The sequence below is a fragment of the Saccopteryx bilineata genome, chromosome 3 (genome assembly GCF_036850765.1).
Source record: "Saccopteryx bilineata isolate mSacBil1 chromosome 3, mSacBil1_pri_phased_curated, whole genome shotgun sequence".
NCBI classification, from domain to species: domain Eukaryota; kingdom Metazoa; phylum Chordata; class Mammalia; order Chiroptera; family Emballonuridae; genus Saccopteryx; species Saccopteryx bilineata.
The window spans coordinates 249,886,338-249,907,511 of record NC_089492.1 but is presented as its reverse complement, the minus strand read 5'-3'; the positions used below and the strand labels follow the sequence as shown (position 1 = coordinate 249,907,511).

The 21,174-nt window shown below is 44.4% G+C and overlaps 1 protein-coding gene across 1 annotated transcript in view; it reads right to left on the bottom strand.

Moving 5' to 3' along the window:
- Positions 1 to 21,174, bottom strand: part of RAB3B (RAB3B, member RAS oncogene family) — a 71,192-nt gene that overhangs the window by 9,622 nt on the left and 40,396 nt on the right. Inside the window, exons 3-4 of the mRNA XM_066269207.1 lie at positions 8,598 to 8,716; positions 5,924 to 6,048 (exon numbers count right to left, since the gene is read on the bottom strand). Of these exons, the coding sequence (XP_066125304.1) occupies positions 5,924 to 6,048; positions 8,598 to 8,716 (244 nt within the window). The remainder of the gene's footprint in view (positions 1 to 5,923; positions 6,049 to 8,597; positions 8,717 to 21,174) is intronic.

Genomic DNA, 21,174 nt, shown 5'->3' with positions numbered 1-21,174 from the left:
TGCCCCAGATGGGCAGAGCATCGCCCCCTAGTGGGCATGCCAGGTGGATCCTGGTCAGGGGGCAATGCTCTGCCCATCTGGGGCGTGGCTCCATTGCAGGCCAGAGCCATTCTAGCGCTTGAGGCGAAGGCCATGGAGCCATCCTCAGTGCCTGGGCCAACTTTGCTCCAATGGAGCCTTAGCTGTGAGAGGAAAAGAGAAAGATAGAGAGGAAGAGGAAGGGGTAGGGTGGAGAAGCAGATGGGTGCCTCTCTTGTGTGCCCTGACTGAGAATCAAACCCGGGACTTCCACATGCTGGGCTGATGCTCCACCACTGAGCCAATCGGCCAGGGCCCATCAACATTTTCTTATGTGATGCCTTTGCTCAGGCTATTACTCTCTAGCTCAGGGGTCGGGAACCTATGGCTCGTGAGCCAAATGTGGCTCTTTTGATGGCTGCATCTGGCTCGCAGACAAATCTTTAATAAAAAAATAATAATGTTAAAAACATAAAACATTCTCATGTATTACAATCCATTCATTTCCTACTGCTCATGTTCATGGTTGAGGGTGGCTAGAGCCAATCACAGCTGTCCTCCGGGACAACACCAAATTTTTATTGGATAATGCATAACATACACGGGTCGTTATATGGCTCTCACGGAATTACATTTAAAAATATGTGGTGTTCATGGCTCTCTCAGCCAAAAAGGTTCTCGACCCCTGCTCTAGCTCTTACTCCTAATTATCTTTACGATTCACCAGTGGAATCACGGATTCCAGAGAACCTTCCTCTTCTCCTCCCACCCAACCTTTCTGAGTTGGAGTGCACACTGGACCTCTCCCCTGTGATACCGTGGTGCCTTACCCAGTTGTTTCAGTCAGTTACCAATAGGAAAATGGGAACTATTTTTAATATTTAATCCAGAGAGAACTGATTATATAGGTGACAGAAGAACTAAGAGGCAATATAGAATAGTGAGAAAACCCAGAAAATATCAACAGCAAAAAAAACACAAAACTGTTACTGGGAACAAAGGAAGCTAGGACCACAAGGGGAGGGGAAAGGGTGGAGAAGTAGATGGGTGCTTCTCCTGTGTGCCCTGACTGGGAATCAAACCCAGGACTTCCACACGCCGGGCATCTCCTGACTGGAATTCCACACTCCTGCATCTCCCTACTTCAACATCAGATTTGATTGTGTGACTTGTTTGACCTATGGATGTGGCCATTCCAAGTCTCACCAAAAGCTTTAAGAAGAGCCTTTGTGTGGTTTAGCCATCCCAGATTGGATCCCAGACTAAGCAGCTGGAATGACTTGCAGTGGCTTGTAACTTAAGTGAGGGAGAAAAAAAAGAAAAGAAACTTTATTATCTAAGCTTCTGACTCAGGTTTTGTATTACCACAACATAATCTAAAGAAATTAACACTAACATTGTGACTGAGGATGGAAATTTGAAGAAATACTATGGCAGACTTTTGAGAAAACACCACTGGATGATAAAATGGGAACCTTAGGATTTTAAGTCTAAAGGCTGAGTTTGAGTAGTACGGGGCCTGCCGCCTGCTACTTGTATGGCTCAGAGAAGTTACATAATATTTAAGTGAAAAAATAAAGACCCAGAAGTGTGGTATAGCTTTTTGTGTGCAAGAAAACACAAGTGGTGTGGACTCAGCTTTTTCACCAGTATAACAGAGCTGATGATAATGCCGCCTTCTGCATGAATTAAGACTCTTGTTATGACAAGTGATAAAATTCTGAATCAAACTAGCTTTAATTTAAAAAAATTATTAGCTCATGTATTAGGGAAGTCCACTAGACCCAGGACTCAAGTGTACTCTCTAGTTCTCAGCTTTGTTCATCCCTTCAGCCTCCTCCTATAGCCAAACTCTGTATAGGGAATAAGATAGATGATGGCATCTCTAGATTTATATTTTCCCAACCCTGCAAAAAGAGCCTCTCTCTCCCAGACACCTTATATGAATCTCAGGGAGGAATATGATTGAGTCACATGCCTATTCCAATGGCTATGGGAGGAAAGTCTTATAACATACACCCCACCATAACTGTTTAAAATAGGGGTTTCTTAAAGAAAGGTATGGTGTGGGGAAATAAAACTAATGTAAGTTACCAGTGCTATGAAGAAAGTGAAAAAGAGAGACCTAATTTTAGACTGGAGAGTCAAGATCTTCTGTGAAAGTAACACTTAAGTTGAGAACTAAAGGATGAGAAAAAGTTAGCCAGGCAAAGGGTAGGTATGCGGGGCAAAGGGTGTAGAAGTGGAGGGAGAGAGTTCCATAAAATGAATAGGCTTAATGTGGGAGAGAGCTTGACAACAGTAATGACAGTGAAAGAAGGCCATGTTACAGGGACTAAACAATCAAGGGGAAAATCGTGTGAGATAAGAGTGAAGAATTAGCCTGACCAGGCGGTGGCGCAGTGGATAGAGCATTGGCCTGGGACACTGAGGACCCAGGTTCAAAACCCCAAGGTCACTGGCTTCAGCAAAGACTTATCCGGCTTGAGCGCGGGCTCATAGACATGACCCCATGGTCATTGGCTTGAGCGCGGGGTCACTGGCTTGGCTGTAATCCCTTGGTCAAGGCACATATGAGAAAGCAATCAATGAACAACTAAAGTGCTGCAATGAAGAATTGATGCTTCTCATCTGTCTCCCTTCCTGTTTGTCGTTCCTATCTGTCCTTCTCTGTCTCTCTTGCTAAACAAAACAAAACAAAACAAAAAACTAACTCACCTTTTTAGAACTTAGTCTTGTTTCACTCACTCTAAGGGTTAGACATGCAGATTTTATACTTTTCTAACACATATCAAAATATATATAAAATCATCTTGCATACTTCCAGTGTCATAGGTCTCTCTTTCTTTGGGAAATACTTCTCTAGGCTCACACAGTCCCGTGATTGATGGTTCCCTGAGCACAAAGTGCTGTTCCTTGCCTTTGCCAGTGTTATTCCCCGTTTAGAATGTCTTGTCTCTCTTCCTCACTTGGCTGCTCCTACTTGTCCTCAAGACTCAGCTTGGGCATCATTTTCTCTGACCCCACTGAATTAGGTGCCTCTTCTGTGCTCCTACAACCCCCTCTTATCACCACGTTGATCACTTGAGGTATCATTGTTTCTGTCCTTCACAAACCAGGGAATGTATCCAATTTCACTACACAATACCTGGCAAACAGGTACTCAGGAAGTCTTAATTGGATTGAAGTAAAATGAAGTAGCCAAATACGTAACTAATAAAAATTTAATCAAAACATATTTTTGCAGTATCTACTTAGTGCCAGGCCATATGCTAGGCAGTTTGGGTACAAAGATAAACAAGACTCTTTTGCTGTCCTCATGGAGCTTTTGGGAGATGGACAAGAAAACAAGTGCACCCGTGTGATGGGCATTGTGACTGCTGCCTGTATGGCACACTTTGAGGGGGGACACAAAGAAAAGAGCTCTGGGCAGCCAGGAAAGGCTTCACAGGAGGTAAGAAGCTTGAGCTGCCTTGAAAGCTGAGTGGGGGTTTCATTGGATGAATGCAGGTAGGGAACGAGACACAGAAGAGAGGATTCCAAACAGATGGGGCACAGCTGGTCCAGGGAGAGGACTGAGTGTTTCCCTGGGGACAGCAGGTTGAAGACATAAAGAGATAGCCTGAGATCACCTAGGTTTGGGCTGCAACACATGCTTACTGCTCTGTGAACCACAGATAGGTGGAGGCACTTTCTAGACCCTGAGAATCTCTGTGATGGTATGAGAACAGCACAACCCAAGATGACCCAACCTCCCTATTTATTATTTACCTAAAGTTTGCTCATTTCTATCATCCCAGAACACCCTGGGGAATAGGGGCGGGACAAAGAAGTATAGGACTCTTCCCCCAACATACACACACTTGTACTACATGTTATACCAATATACACAATACACAAGACACAGAATACAAATATATATATATACAACTCACTTGTCTACTATACAGTTTACTCACCTACCAGTCCAAATATCTGTACTCCAGAAATTGTCAGAGTATAACTTGAAACTCCCTACTTCTGAAAACTTCCAACACCTACGTTGTGAGAACTACTTAGGGAGACTGGCTAAAAGCTAAGCAGTATATCCATTCTTCTAGAGAAGTATTTCTCTAAGTTGATCTTACATTGAACCCCAATATAGAAAAGAAAAGAAAAAGCTGCTATCTAAGCAAGTGTAGGCTGAAGTCCTGCTGTGGCCACTGAGCACACCTAAGGCACCTGCGTCTCAATGGAGCACAAGAATCAAGATGCTTCAACCTTGGGAAAAGTCAGAGCATTACTGAGCTACATACTTAAAGCCACATTGTTTCATGCCTTCATACAGTAACTTGTTGTGAAATGTGTTTTGGTGAGGAAGTATCAGTTTACATTGAGAGAAAGTGTAAGACATAATCTACAATGTTCAGTGTTACAGTTATTATCAGGTTGTTTAAGGACATTGTTACATGCCATATAGAGCAGGGGTTGGGAACCTATGGCTTGCGAGCCAGATGTAGCTTTTTGATGGCTGCATCTGGCTTGCAGACAAATCTTTAATAAAAATAATAATAACATTAAAAATATAAAACATTCTCATGTATTACAAACCATTCATTTCCTACTGCTCATGTTCATGGTTGTTGGTGGCTAGAGCCAATCACAGCTGTCGTCTAGGACAACACCAAATTTTTATTGGATAATGTGTAATGTACACAGGTCGTTGTATGGCTCTCACGGAATTACATTTTAAAATATGTGGCGTTCATGGCTCTCTCAGTCAAAAAGGTTCCCGACCCCTGATATAGAGCATCTGCTCTACAGTTGCCAATGAAAGCAGTGCTTCTCTGGAATAATGGGTTTTTTAACTTAAGAACCATCTCTGAACCATGTAACTGATCATGTTTCCCTTTTTGCAATGGTTGCTAGGAAGCTCAAAGCCATTATTACAGCCTGACTCTTGAACATGCTTAAGAATTTACACTAGACCTGTGGTGGCGCAGTGGATAAAGCGTCGACCTGGAAATGCTGAGGTCGCCGGTTCAAAACCCTGGGCTTGCCTGGTCAAGGCACATATGGGAGTTGATGCTTCCTGCTCCTCCTTCCCCCTTCTCTCTCTCTCTCTCTCACTCTCTCTCTCTCTCACACACACACACTCTCTCTCTCTTCTCTAAAAATTAATAAAAGTAAAAAAAAAAAAAAGAATTTACACTATAGCCTGACCAGGCAGTGGCACACTGGATAGAGCATCGGACTAGGACGCAGAGGACCCAGGTTTGAAAGCCCAACGTTGCCAGCTTGAGTGCAGGCTTATCTGGTTTGAGTAAGGCTCACTAGCTTGAGCCCAATGTTGCTGGCTTGAGCAAGGGGGTCACTCGGCCTGCTGTAGCCCCCCGGTCAAGGCACATATGGGAAGGCAATCAGTGAACAACTAAGGTGTCACAACAAAGAATTGATGCTTCTCCTCTTCATTCCTGTCTGTCCCTATCTGTCCCTCTCTCTATCTTTCTCTGTCTCTGCTCCCCCCCATAAAAGAATTTACATTATACATACTTATCTCACCCCTGGTTTCCTCTTATTGTCCTCTTACCTTTGGTTTTCCTTTCTCCAATTTTCTCACTTGTTTAGCTTATTTTTATGTACTATGATTATTTTATAAAACACCTCAAATCTTTTGTAGAAGGAGCTTTTAAAAAAAAGAGCTCATAATTTTAAGTTTTACTTATATATTTAACAAAATATATACATAAAATAAATAATGAATTAACTAGCATAAAGCTATATGCACATCACAGAAATCTAAAACAATACATAGAGCACATATGTACATATGCCACAATCACAACCCCCCAATGTCACACTCTCATGCGAGTGCGCGCGCACACACACACACACACATACACAAACACACGTGTTGTGTACATACCAAGCTGCTCTGCAAGGATCCGGCCCTTCTCTGTGGGAATAACCCTTTCTTCCTCCATGTCACACTTGTTTCCCACCAGGATAACCTGTGCATTGTCCCAGGAGTAGGTCTTGATCTGAGTAGCCCTAGAGAGCAATGGAGAAAGGATCATGTTAATGACATCCCTCCATCCCAGGTTGAAAAGATTTTCATGCATCTTTTTCTTTCTTTATTTTTCTTTCTTTATTTTTCTTTCTTTCTTTCTTTTTTTTTTTTTTTTTTTTACAGAGACAGAGAGTCAGAGAGAGGGATAGATAGGGACAGACAGACAGGAATGGAGAGAGATGAGAAGCATCAATCATTAGCTTTTCGTTGCGACACTTTAGTTGTTCATTGACTGCTTTCTCATATGTGCCTTGACTGCGGGCCTTCAGCAGACCGAGTAACCCCTTGCTCGAGCCTGTGACCTTGGGTCCAAGCTGGTGAGCTTTGCTCAAACTAGATGAGCCCGTGCTCAAGCTGGCTACCTTGGGGTCTCGAACCTGAATCCTCGGCATCCCAGTCCGAAGCTCTATCCACTGTGCCACCGCCTGGTCAGGCTATAGAGACATCTTTTTGTAGGAATGGGCCTAACTCTGTCCCCAACCATCCCATTAGGTAGAAAAGATTACTTTCCCTTTTGTTCCTCTACATGTTTACTGTGGTTACTGTTACATTTCGCTGAATTTTATTTGTCCTTCCTCTGAGGGTAGTGACAGGCTTATTTATCTTTGGGGTGCCTGTCCCCCGCAAAGAGCACAGAGCAGAGAAATTGACAGTGAATTTCTGATGAATGAATAAGCCAATAAATGGTTAATCCTGATACAGATCTAAAACTATGACCTTATCCTGACACTGACACTCAATCTAACTCAATCCTAACTACAACCCAGACCAATTACTGACCCTGCTCCTAAAGCTGACCCCACCATCAACTTTTTCTTAAGTACAAGAAGCCATTCCCTCAAAGGATAGAATTCACCCAGCCACCATTTGTTGTGGGCCAGCAAACAGCTGTGTTTCATGCTGAGCACCGGACCTAGGAGGCAGGTTGAGGCTAGGCTGGGACCAAGGTTCTCAGAGGCAAAACTCAAAGACCAGGGCTTGAGAGAGATACACTCAGTCGGCAGCCTCAGAGCAGTAACTGGATCCAGCTCTCCATGTTTCCTCCTGCAACTCTTCCTGTCATTCTCTTTCCTCCTACCACCCCATCCACCCTCAGCTCCCAGATTAGCAACTCAGGTTATTCTCGGAGGAATCGTCACCAGGTGTTAAAATCACCGTGTTCCTGAGGCAGAATGCACACAGACTGATGGAGAAAGGGAAGGAGGTCAAGGCCAACAGGGAATGAGCAGTGTGAAGACTCTTGAAGGAAGAGCTCATCACTCCACAGGGGGTGGTAGGAGGAAGGGAGAAAAATCATGACTGTAGGGAAGGAAGGGAATAAGAAAGGGAAAAAGGAGGAGAAAAATGAGGAGTAAAGAGAAAATAGAAAGGAAAAGAGAAAGAAGGAAGGTAGAGAGGAGTTGTTAAAGGGAAAGTGCAGGAAGAAGAGGATGATCGAGAGGCTGAAATGACCATCATGAATGATAGACATACAGATGGCACCCTGGACTGCTGCTCAGAACATGGGGGTGTGCCAGGCAGCCTGCAAGGTCACTCTAAGCTCAAGGCCCCGAGACACAGACAGTGCTTTACAAAGTCATGGCAACTGTTCCTTGGGAAATGGGAAGTCCTCAAAGGGCAGCTGTTGGCCAAAGGGAGCTTGGCACTGGCCAGCAGTGTGGCTGTGTGCCCAGCCTGCTCAGCCACTCTGATTCTGAACAGCCACAGTACAAATGCTCCACCTTCCCCCATTCTTATCCCGTCCTGATAGGGGCATAGAATCCTGGCCCACCCCCTTCACCAGCCCGTCCCCTCATGCTCCCTTCTCCCTGTGAGTTATGCTCCAGGAAGAAAGATGTAAGGTGCTCAGAAGTTGTACCACTGGGGAGCTTTGCTGATTTCCATTGTGAATTGAATCTTTACCAACTTGGATTGGATGTGCGTTTGGATCCCCAGCTGAGCTCAGGGATAAACTTTATAGGGAAGCAGAATGTGGATTCACTCACTACTATGGCCAGAATGATTTTTCTAAAACATTAATCTGAACCTATTGGTTCCCCGCTCCAGTGTCATCACCTGTGGAATAAAATCCACACTTCTTACCCCAGCACACAAAATCCTTCATGACCTCTGCTCTTTCTATCCTCTTATCCACCTTCTTGCCTTTGCACATCTGCATTTCCCCCCTGGAACAGCCTCATCCACTCACCCCTCTGGCTAACTCCTGTTCACCTTACAACATGCAGCATATGTTAGTAACTCCAGGATACCTCCCCTGTGTCTCCAAGCTGGGTCAGAGCCCTTCACTGGGTTCCCACAGCCTCAGTGACTCTCTTCATCACTGCACCTGTCACATGATATTTTCATTGCCTGCTTACTGATCTGTCCTCTCCTCTCATCCGTGAATTCCTAGAGGACAGGAGCCAATCTGATTCATCTAGACTTCTCTAGCCCATTGTACAAGGCCTACCATATTTTAGGTTTTCTTGAACAGCTGGATGGATGGATAGATGGATGAATGGATAAATGAATGAATGAATAAATCTCATACCAATCTTGGACAGCATTGAAGGACTCCTCATTGGTGATATCATACATCAGAATGAAGCCCATAGCCCCACGGTAATAGGCTGTGGTGATGGTCCGGTACCGCTCTTGCCCAGCTGTGTCCTGGGTGGGAAAAAGAAAGAGTCAGCCTCCTAGAAGATTTGCTTGTGTTCCTAAAATGTCCCAGAACAATTAAGTAATAGGATATCCTATAATGTGTCCTGTATTATACTTGGTGACTAGAATAAAATGGTTTATAAAAACTTACAGAAATTAATAAGAATATAATTAAAATCCCAACAGAAAAAGCAAGAGGAATGAACAATTTATAGAAGTGTAAATGGGTATTTATTACATAAAAAGGTTTTAACCTTATTTTTAATTATAATTCCCATTATAGATGAGGATATAGCAAAATATCAACTTGGCACCTGCTGATGGTAGTGGAACTTGGTTCAATCTCGATGGAAATCAATTTAGAAGTTTCAAGAGCATTAAAAATATTTGTATCATTTGACCCAAAATTTTTCCACCTAAAAACTTTTCCTACAAAATCAGAAAATCAGACAAATACCTAATCACAACAAGGTCTGTTACCACTTTATTTAGACAGTGATAAAATATCATCAACTTATATATTCAAGAATAGGATAATAGTTAAAACATAAGAGTTTTTATGTTTTTTTTGTAAGAATATTTAATGGCATGGGGCAATGCTTGTATTTGTGATATCACTTTTGTAAGTATACATGCATAAAAGAAATCTGGAAGATGTACAAGAGACAATTACCAGGATTTTAATTTTCTTCATGTATATTTATTTCTTTTTCCATTGATTTGAGAGAGAGAGAGGAACAAAGGAGCATCAACCCATTGTTTCGCATAGTTGTTCCATTTAGCTGTGTACTCATTGGATGCTTCTCTACATGCCCCGACCAGGGTAGGGGGTGGGGGAGGCAGGTGTCAAACCTGTGAACTTTGGCACACTAGATGGACGCTTTATCCATTGAGCAACCCAGCCAGGGCTCTTTATGTATTTTTATTTTTATTTTTCCCAAGTGAGAAGCAGGGGGGTAGGCAGACAGACAGACTCTTGCATGCGCCCGACCAGGATCCACCCGGCATGCCCACCAGGGGGCAATCGGAGCCATTCTAGCACCTAAGGTGGAGGCCATGTAGCCATCCTTAGCACCTGGGCCAACTTTGCTCCAATGGAGCCTTGGCTGCGGGAGGGGAAGAGAGAGACAGAGAGGAAGGAGGGGGGGTGGAGAAGCAGATGGGCACTTCTCCTGTGTGCCCTGACCAGGAATCAAACCTGGGACTTCCACACGCTGGGTTGATGCTCTACTGCTGAGCCAACCAGCCAGAGCCTCATGTATTTTTATTTCCATTACAATAAGCATGTATTATTCTTATATAAGGAAAAATATTTTTACTAAAAAAATTATTTATTTATTTATTTTTTCATTTTTCTGAAGCTGGAAACAGGGAGAGACAGTCAGACAGACTGCTGCATGCGCCCGACCGAGATCCACCCGGCACGCCCACCAGGGGCGATGCTCTGCCCACTAGGGGGCGATGCTCTGCCCATCCTGGGCGTCGCCATGTTGCGACCAGAGCCACTCTAGCGCCTGAGGCAGAGGCCACAGAGCCATCCCCAGCGCCCGGGCCATCTTTGCTCCAATGGAGCCTTGGCTGCGGGAGGGGAAGAGAGAGACAGAGAGGAAGGAGGGGGGGGTGGAGAAGCAAATGGGCGCTTCTCCTGTGTGCCCTGGCCGGGAATCGAACCTGGGTCCTCCGCACGCTAGGTAAAAAAATTATTAAGAATTCTTTATGTCAAGCAGCTCACAATCTAGTTCTAAAGACAAACATGTAAGCAACCCAGCAAAAATAAGGGACGCTTCACAAATGTCTACACAGTACTTATGTGAAGGATCACCGAATCTTCTGTTTCATTACAATTTTAGAATGCATGATGCTTGAGCATGTATAAAAACATTTCCTCATATATTAGCTCATTTAAACTTGATCATATCCCTGTGAGGTAGGTGTTATTAGTATTTACATATTATGGTTGAGAATTCAAAAAAGTAGACAGGGTAAGTGACTTTCCTACAGTCTCAAAGCTGGTGACAAAAGCTATGCCTTACATCCAGGGTTTCTGAATCCAAGTCCAATGCACATACCACTATATCTCAATCAATGAAAGATTTATCCATAAGCACATACTAGACACCACCTATAATGATAATGGGAACAATAATAATTACAGCAAGCCATTATTTGTACATATGTTGTACCTGTTATCCACAAACTTTAGAAAAATCCTGTAGGGTATATGTTATTACCCCATTTTACTGATGAGAAAGTTGAGGTTCAGAGAGATTGCCAATGTCAGAACTGGGATTGAAAACAAGTCTGTCTGACTCCTACACCCATCACAGTATCTTGCCTTGGCCATGAACCATACTTTGTGTGATATGAAAATGGAACAAGCACCATCCCTGACCTCAGGACACCTCAGTAAAAGTGCAGGGGTGGCTACAACATAACAATAACATATCAAACTGACAGCAATATGTGGCAGTATGTCATCAGTGCCAGATAACTTGTATAAAGAAAATGTGTCACACAAGTCAGGTGAGGTAGAGTCATGGTGGTTTTAGGTAGTTATGGAAGGTGTCACTGCAGAGATAGTATATCAGTTAGGATAGACTGGGTTATTCAGCAACAAGCAAGCACTAATCTCAGCAGTTTAAACAACAGGGGTTTATTTTTCACTATTGTTACATATTCACTAAGGGTTGGCTGGGTGCTCTGCTTTTTGTCCTTTTCCTTTCTTTCTTTCTTTCTTTCTTTCTTTCTTTCTTTCTTTCTTTCTTTTCTTTCTTTCTTTCTTTCTTTCTTTCTTTCTTTCTTCTTTTTTTTTTTTGTATTTTTCTGAAGTTGGAAACGGGGAGGCAGTCAGACAGACTCCCGCATGCACCCAACCGGGATCCACCCGGCACGCCCACCAGGGGGCAATGCTCTGCCCATCTGGGGCGTCGCTCTGTTGTAACCAGAGCCATTCTAGCACCTGAGGCAGAAGCCACAAAGCCATCCTCAGCGCCTGGGCCAACCCTACTCCAATGGAGCCTTGGCTGCAGGAGGGGAAGAGAGAGACAGAGAGGAAGGAGAGAGGGAGGGGTGGAGAAGCAGATAGGTGCCTCTCCTGTGTGCCCTGGCCGGGAATCAAACCCAAGACTCCTGCATGCCAGGCCGACGCTCTACCACTGAGCCAGCCGGCCAGGGCCTTGTCCTTTTTCTAGGATAAAGACTGACAGAGCAGTTACCAGAGGGAAAGAAAATGCATGATTCATGTATTGGCTCTTAAAACTTCCACTTTTCCCACTTTACTGGCCAAAGCAAGTCACCTGCCCACCACCCAAGAAAGTGCAATCCTATAATATGCTGAGGAGGAGAAGTGGAAATGTGATAGACAGCATAATGACAGGTGAATCTGTACCAAGCACAGAAACACTGATTGAAGATGTGCTTATTTGGCAGTAGAAGGAGGACAATGGGGACTTTTCTACTGAAGAATTTTCCAAGCAGAGAAGTGAAGGAAAGATAATTTGGCAGAAGAAAGTTTTTGCTCGTAAGTAGAACTTAAGGAATAATGGGGAATGGGTAGGCAATGAAAGAGCTTTGAAAGTCATGCTGTGGAATTCGGACTTAATCTTTTAGGACAAAAAATTCTGAGACATGGAATTGACATGACTGGATCTAAATTTCAGAAAGATCACTGACTATGATATGGAAAATGGGCTAGAGGGAGAAGACATGGGAAGCAGAAACGCCAGGTAGAAGACCTCTGCACTGGTTAAGGTGAGACCCGATCAGGATTTGAACTAGAGTGGTAGCAATGGGGATGGGGCAGAACCAGATTCAAGATGTGTTTAAGCGGTGAATTATAGGACATGGTGACAGATTAGATGTGAAGAGATGAGATGAGAAACGAAAGATAGCAGATATGCTTCTGGCAGGGTTCAGCTTCTCCTTATCCTCAGCCATTTAGCTCTGGCCCAGACTTGCACAATGTTACTCAGCCAAACAAAATCTGCATGTAACACACCCACTATCCTTGGAGAGCACACGAATCACCACTCCCGTTCATTGAGCATGGTCTTGGGTATCTTACTCTTCATCTCAAGAAGCTTATCTGAGTATTTTTTCTGGGCACACATAGTACTTCTTCCTAAGAGGTGTGGCAGATAGAATTTTCTCTAGCTAGTGAATTAAGTGATTGGATGAATATATATATTAGTGAATAAATGAAGAGATGGATGAGTGAGTTAACATCTAATACTGGGAATCTTAAGCACTACTGAGAGAAATATTCACTGTCTGACATACCTACACAAAAGTTCTGTGTGTGTGGACCTATGAAACAGTGTAGCTGTACTGGATCCAACCCTCCCATGTCCTTGCCTCTGCTTCCTGAGCTCCTCAGAACCAACACCACAGATGAGACTCCTCCCATGCATCTGCAGCATCAGACACTAAATCTCATCTCCTAGAGTTTAGAATCAAGACACTCCCTCCAGACTGGTTATATAGAGGCCCAGGCAGAATTTCTGAGCAACTCATCAGGTCTCAACTCACCCCGCCTGTGTTACACTGTTTCTCTGTGAGAGGTTCTAGTCCCCCATCTCTACCTGGAGCCTGGCCCTGTGCCCCAGTTCTTTGTCAGAAGAGCCCGTCACCAATTGATGCCCAATTAATTGAAAATACAGGTTTGGAATAATAAATGAGCTTCAACATAGAATCAGTTTCATCTCTGTACTCCCAGTGCCTGGAACAGAGTTGGGCACAGAGTAGGGATTCAAGCATCACTTGTGAAACAAAAAGGCCATATTTTGAGGTTAAGAGCATGGCATTAATTTTTGGGTGTGAGTCCCTGTTCTGCCACTTACTATGTGATTATGGGAGACAGTCTCTAAAATGGCTCCCAGTGAGTGCCATCTCTGTGTATTCATGTTCTGTATGACCCCCTTCTTGGGCAATTTACCTCCTGGGGCCTTAGTTTCTTTTTCTATAAAAATGGGAATAATAACAATATGTTATATCATAAATTTATTGTGAAGATTAAGAAAGTTATTATATCTAAAATGCTTGGAACAGTTGCTAGTACACAATGCCTGATGGGCATCAGTTATTTTTGTACTTCTAGAGTCAGACCCAGGGTCTGCCCAGCTGGAGTGGATGAGTCTAATGCCATGTGTCACTTCCATCTCATTAAACCTGTCCAGGGCTGCCTCCAGTGAGAGTCTTAACATGAAGCATCCCTCAGAGAATAGCAAATGGCCAGAAAGAAAGGGAATGAATGAGTGTTAAGAGTCGAGTAGGTGCCTAACCAGGTGGTGGCTCAGTGGATAGAGCGTTGGACTGGGATGCCGAGGACCCAGGTTTGAGACCCTGAGGTCGCCAGCTTGAGTATGGGCTCATCTGGTTTGAGCAAAAGCTCACCAGCTTGGACCCAAGGTTGCTGGCTCGAGCAAGGGGTCACTCGGTCTGCTGAAGGCCCATGGTCAAGGTACATATGAGAAAGCAATCAATGAACAACTATAAAGTGTCGCAATGCGCAACAAAAAACTAATGATTGATGCTTCCCATCTCTCCATTCCTGTTTGTCTGTCCCTGTCTATCCCTCTCTCTGACTCTCTCTCTGTCTCTGTAAAAATAAATAAATAAATAAATAAATAAAAATAAAATAAATAAAAAGTAGAAGAGCCAAATCAGAACAACAATCATCAAAAAAAAAAAAAAGAGTCAAGTAGGCCTTGGCCTAACTTCTAATCAGACGATCACCACCTGTGTGATTTTGGACAGCTTGTTTTTTTGTTTTGTTTTTTAATTTATTGATTTTAGAGAGAGAGGAAAAGGAAGGCAGGGGGGAGAGAAAAAGAGAGAAAGAAAGAGAAAGATGGACATCAATCTGTTCCTACATGTGTCCTGACCAGGGATTGAATCTACAACCTTTGTGTGTTGGAATGATACTCTAAGAGCTATCTGGCCAGGACAACAACTTGAATTTGTTTTTTCATCTCTTCCTCACATCTGGACTAGAAATAATGCCTACTTGTAATGAAATAAGATGTTTTTTAAGTGCCTAGCTCATAAGAGAAATTCAAATGTAGGAATTTATCATTTTCATGACTATTTAATTTTTCTAAGCCTTAATTTCCTCATCAGTAAAGTGGTGATAATAAAACCAACCTTGACCCTGGCCGGTTGGCTCAGCGGTAGAGCATTGGCCTGGCGTGCGGGGGACCTGGGTTCGATTCCTGGCCAAGGCACATAGGAGAAGCGCCCATTTGCTTCTCCACCCCACCCCCTTCCTCTCTGTCTCTCTCTTCCCCTCCCGCAGCCAAGGCTCCATTGGAGCAAAGATGGCCCGGGCGCTGGGGATGGCTCCTTGGCCTCTGCCTCAGGCGCTAGAGTGGCTCTGGTTGCGGCAGAGCGACGCCCCAGAGGGGCAGAGCATTGCCCCCTGGTGGGCAGAGCATCGCCCCTGGTGGGCGTGCCGGGTGGATCCCAGTCGGGCGCATGCGGGAGTCTGTATGACTGTCTCTCCCCGTTTCCAGCTTCAGAAAAATACAAAAAAAAAAACAAAAAAAACAAACAAACAAAAAACAACAACCTTGAAGTGGCTATGTAAAGGATTAGAGATAATGCAGGGGTAGAGCCTGGCAGGATGCCAGGCACATAGTAGATTCTCAATAAAGCTAAGAGTAGCTGCTGCTCTTACCACTGATGTTGTTATTGCTCTTTCACCTTAAGATAAACAAGATTGGAAACAACAACCCAGCTGTCACAATCCTGTGTGCTCAGTGGAAAGTAGCCCAGAGAATAGCACCTAAACCTTCCTCTCCTTTATTTTTGAAAATCACTTTGATGAACATTGATTATCTTCCCACTGTTGAGAGTCAGAAATAGAACCAGAAAGGAGACAGGAAGGAAAAGAAAGTGGCATGACTCACTGGCTACTTGAGGAAAGAGACTATGACAGCAAGAGTAATCAGTTCACTTCCAAGAAACAGACATTCATTGAGATCTTCATATGGGCAGAACATTAAGCCAGAAAGTGGACACCAAGGTGAGCAAGCCACTGCCCTGGCCTCCAGCAGCTCCATCAGTGTGGTGGACAGACACAGGAGCAAGGGGGAAGGGAGCTAACATCAACTGAACACTGATTATGTGCCAGGCTTTTTGATAAGTGCTTTACATATGGGATCTTACTTATTATTTGTAGTAACAAAATAAAACTGCTAGTTGAACATTATTATATGCCAGGCCTTTTCCTATTTTATTTAATTTTCAAAAGGGCCTTGAAATACTGTTATTTTTATTTACATATAAAGAAAGGTTAAAAATTAAGATCTTGCAAACGGTTCATAGCCGACTGAGATTCAAATCTGGGTCTGTCTGATTCCAAAGCCTGTGCTCTTCTCAGGATGACCTTTACTCTACCTTATTTCTCTTAATTGTTACATCAGCCTGGACCAGGACAAATTTGAATCCCCATTTTATATATAAATTAATTGAAGGTCCAAAGATTAAGGAAATTGCTAGAGTCGTGAACTATAAGAATGCAGAGTAAGGATTCAAGTTCTGTCTTTGTGAATATTTTTAAAACATACTTGAGCACTTTTATTTGCTTATTTTAAAGTCCTTGTCTTATAATTTTTAAAAAATATTTTGTTTATTCATTTTAGAGAGGAGAGAGAAGGGGGGGAGCAGGAAGCATCAACTCCCATATATGCCTTGACCAGGCAAGCCCAGTCAGGCAATGTCTTTGTAATTTTTTTTTTTTGTATTTTTCTGAAGTTGGAAATGGGGAGGCAGTCAGACAGACTCCCGCATGCGCCCGACCAGGATCCACCGGCATGCCCACCGGGGGGCGATGCTCTGCCCATCTGGGGTGTCACTCTGTTGCAACCAGAGCCATTCTAGCACCTGACGCAGAGGCCACAGAACCATCCTGTGCCCGGGTCAACTTTGCTCCAATGGAGCCTTGGCTGCAGGAGGGGAAGAGAGAGACAGAGAGGAAGGAGGGGTGGAGGGGTGGAGAAACAGATGGGCGCCTGTCCTGTGTGCCCTGGCCGGGAATCGAATCTGGGACTCCTGCACGCCAGGCCGACACTCTACCACTGAGCCAACCGGCCAGGACCTGTCTTTGTGAATTTTTAACAGAACCTACAGCCCAGCCAGGGTGTGTATTCTTGATCCCTTCCCACCTCGTAGGACATGACCTAGACTACTCTGTAGCCTCCCACATAGGAGCTCCTCTTACTATGTCTAAGGGGCCAATAGTCTCCCCTCTACTGGTGGGTAAGGCTAGAAATCACCCAGAAAGCTTAAATGGAACCACACGTGTCTAGCACACAAGTTATGTGTAACCAATGTTAGTTATCTTCTCTGTCTTCTATTGTATCATCAATTCAAACAGACCACTTCTTTCTGAAATTTCCTCATGGTTTCCCACACATGCTACACTCATTTCTGCTCCGTATTTCTGTTCATGCTACTCTCTCTGCCACGTATGTCCTCTCCCATTGCCTTCACTTGTCTTGACTATTAGATTGTTGAATTCTAAAGTTAAAAGGAAACCTTAAAAGCTATTCAATACACCTTCTCACTCAAAATAGAAATACCTTCCACAGCATACTTGTATTGAGTGTTTCCAATGTTGGATGCCCACCCTTGAAAGGCAGCCATTCCACTGATAGATAGTTCTGATTATTAGAATATTTATTCCTTCTGTTGAGCTAAAATCTGCATGTGGTAATTTCTATTCATTGATTTTTGTTCCGTGGAGACACAAAGAATAAATCTAATTTTTCACTCATGTGGCAGCCCTCCAAATATTTAAATCCTATGACTATTTAGCTCTTAAGAGTTTACAAAGTGTTTTTTTTTTTTTTTTATTATCTCAGTCAATTCCCAGAGTTCCCATGAGAAAAGGATCAATATCCTCCTTTCACAAAAGAGGCAACTGGAGCTTGAAGAGGTGAAAGACAGTGAATGATGAAAAGGGGCTTCTGGCTCCAAGGAAACAGTGCTCTTTGCAGAAGGATACATCTCTGATATTTTATATTATCTGTCACAGGGACCTTGACAATTAGCAGAATGATCACAACAGTGATGGGAATTTGAAAGGGTAACAACTGAAAGAAGGAAGATGTTTAGTACTCTGGGGAATGGTATCACTATCTTCAAATATCTAAAGTTCATAATTCGGTCTTCCTCCTTTCCCTTTCTCTCCTTTCAAATCTTCCCTGGGTGCTGATTCTGTGGCAAGTGTTGGGTAGGTCCTGAAGATCAAAGGATGAGTAGCACACAATACCTGCTTGATTCATGGGATGGGGATTCTGAAGCCAGAGGCCCATTCCCATAGCCTTCCTAGTGCCTTTCCTTGAGGCAACACCCTTTGGCACTCTGCTCAGCAGAGAAGCTGCCCTGACCCTCCTGGCAAAGTTGAATGTTTCAATTATGTGCTCTCCTGGCACCGAGTGCTTTGCTTTTGTAGCACTCATCCCCACTGTAATTTTGCATTTACTTGTGTAATTATTTGATTAAGGTCTGTCTCCCCTGGCAAACTGCAAGAGCCACAAGAACAAAATGTCTGGTTTTGCTTACTATTGTGTCTGGCACAGCCCTGGCACATAGGATGGGGTGGTTTCCAAGAATACTTGTTAAAAGATGGATTTATTGGGTGTCGGCAACATTTTTTTAAAAATTGATTTTAGAGCCTGACCTGTGGTGGCGCAGTGGCTAAGGCATCGACCTGGCATGTTAAGGTCGCTGGTTCAAAGCCCTGGGCTTGCCTGGTCAAGGCACATATGGGAGTTGATGCTTCCTGTTCCCTGACCCCCCGTCTCTCTCTCTCTCTCTCTCCTCTTTAAAATGAATAAATAAAATCTTTTAAAAAATTGATTTTTTGGCCCTGGCCGTTGGCTCAGCGGTAGAGCATCGGCCTAGCGTGCGGAGGACCCAGGTTCGATTCCCGGCCAGGGCACACAGGAGAAGCGCCCATTTGCTTCTCTACCCCTCCGCCGCGCCTTCCTCTCTATCTCTCTCTTCCCCATCTCTCTCTTCCCCTCCCGCAGCCAAGGCTCCATTGGAGCAAAGATGGCCCGGGCGCTGGGGATGGCTCTGTGGCCTCTGCCTCAGGCGCTAGAGTGGCTCTGGTCGCAACATGGCGATGCCCAGGATGGGCAGAGCATCGCCCCCTGGTGGGCAGAGCGTCGCCCCATGGTGGGCGTGCCGGTGGATCCCGGTCGGGCGCATGCGGGAGTCTGTCAGACTGTCTCTCCCTGTTTCCAGCTTCAGAAAAATGAAAAAAAAAAAAAAAGAAAAAAAAATTTGATTTTAGGCCCTGGTCAGTTGGCTGAGTGGTAGAGCGTCAGCCCGGCATGTGGATGTTTCCTGGTCAGGGCACACAGGAGAAGCGTCCATCTGCTTCTTTTTTTTTTTTTTTTTTTTTTTTTTTTTTTCTGAAACTGGAAACGGGGAGAGACAGTCAGACAAGACTCCTGCATGCGCCCCACCAGGATCCACCCGGCACGCCCACCAGGGGGCGATGCTCTGCCCCTCCGGGGCATCACTCTGTTGCGACCAGAGCCACTCTAGCGCCTGGGGCAGAGGCCAAGGAGCCATCCCCAGCGCCCAGGCCATCTTTGCTCCAATGGAGCCTCGCTGCGGGAGGGGAAGAGAGAGGCAGACAGGAATGAGAGGGGGAGGGGTGGAGAAGCAGATGGGCGCTTCTCCTGTGTGCCCTGGCCGGGAATTGAACCCGGGACTTCTGCACGCCAGGCCGATGCTCTGCCACTGAGCCAGGGCCGCGTCCATCTGCTTCTATAAGAAATTTAAAAAAAAAAATGATTTTAGAGAGAGAAGAAAGGAGAGAGGGAGAGAGAGCAAGAGAGAAAGAGGGAAACGTTGGTTTGTTGTTCCACTTATTTATGCATTCATTGGTTGATTCTTGCAGGTACCCTGACTGGGGATTGAACCTGCAACCTTGGCATATCAGGACAACACTCTAACCAACTGAGGTACCTAGCCAGGGCTGCAACATTTTTGATAGAGCACACTGAATGTCAGATGGCTCACTCTAAAATCCAAATCTCATCATCTCCCTCTCAGTCCTTTCCTAGCCTCCCACAGTCCACACCGTGGGGTCCAAGCCTCTCAGTGAAAACACAGACCCTTCCTGATCCTTCCCTCTTACTCTTCCACTGAACAAGTGAGTTCCAGATTTGCCTAACTACTTGTAATCTCCCAAACACACTGTTCTTTCATACACCTGGTACTTTTGCTGATATGCTGATCTTTGCCTGGAATCACCTTTTCTTTTATAATTTACAACCTATTAAAAAATCACATCCTCTCTGAAGCTTTCTCTGACCTCCTTTCCCCTCACAAAGTAACTTCCTCCTCTTCCCTTTCATGGTTTGGCATTATATCACTGATACATCACATTTATTATAGTTACTGGCTCATTTATCTGTCTCTTCTTTCAGATTATGAGCATCTTGAGACCCAATCTTATATTTAGCTAAATCCCAGGCACTCAACTATAGCATCTTGTACATAGTAGACACTTTATAAGAATGCTATTGAATGAAACCCAGGAGCTGACAGTGTGCTCATGTAGAACCTCAGGATTGGTTGGAAAAGGGTCTCTGAGGTCATACAAACCACCTCCGCTTTCTAGTTCCTTTCCATCTCGTAGACAAAAAGGGGAGGCCCTGATCAGTGACAGACTCGGGAGGTCACACATCTAATAAGAGGTTATCTCTGGAGCCTCTATCCCTTGTTCTTGCCCTGTTATATATCTGATCCCCAGCCAGACTCCTCTCTCCCTTCTCTCCAATTCATTACCCCCAGGCCAGATTGGGGGGTGGGGGTGATACACATTAGGGATGCAGGTAATGAGAGCTTCCCGCTAGCTCTCTCTACTCCCACCTTCCAACCCACAGCTGCCAAGCTCCACGCCCTTTCTATACTGCAGCAACTGGCAGAAGAGGCCATTATGTCCCAAGGGAATGGGAGGAAACTGGAGGGAGAGCATTGTGGAAGGTTCAGTGGAGCTAGGGAGAAGCAGAGGACTGAGGAATAGAGAGCCAGCTCCCTTGGAGCTGGCTTGGTGTTACACCCATCGATTCTCAGCAGTACAGATGACACTATAGAGCAGTGGTCCCCAACCCCCAGGCCACGGACTGGTACCAGCCTGCAGAGAAAGAATAAATAACTTACATTATTTCCGTTTTATTTATATTTAAGTCTGAACGATGTTTTGTTTTTTAAAAATGATCAAATTCCCTCTGTTACATCTGTCTAAGACTCACTCCTAATGCTTGTCTCGGTCACGTGATACATTTATCCGTCCCACCCTAAAGGCCGGTCCGTGAAAATATTTTCTGACATTAAACTGGTCCGTGGCCCAAAAAAGGTTGGGGACCACTGCTATAGAGCACCCTACAGTTCACAAGCATTTCTTTTTTTTTTTTTTAATTATTTATTTATTCATTTTTAGA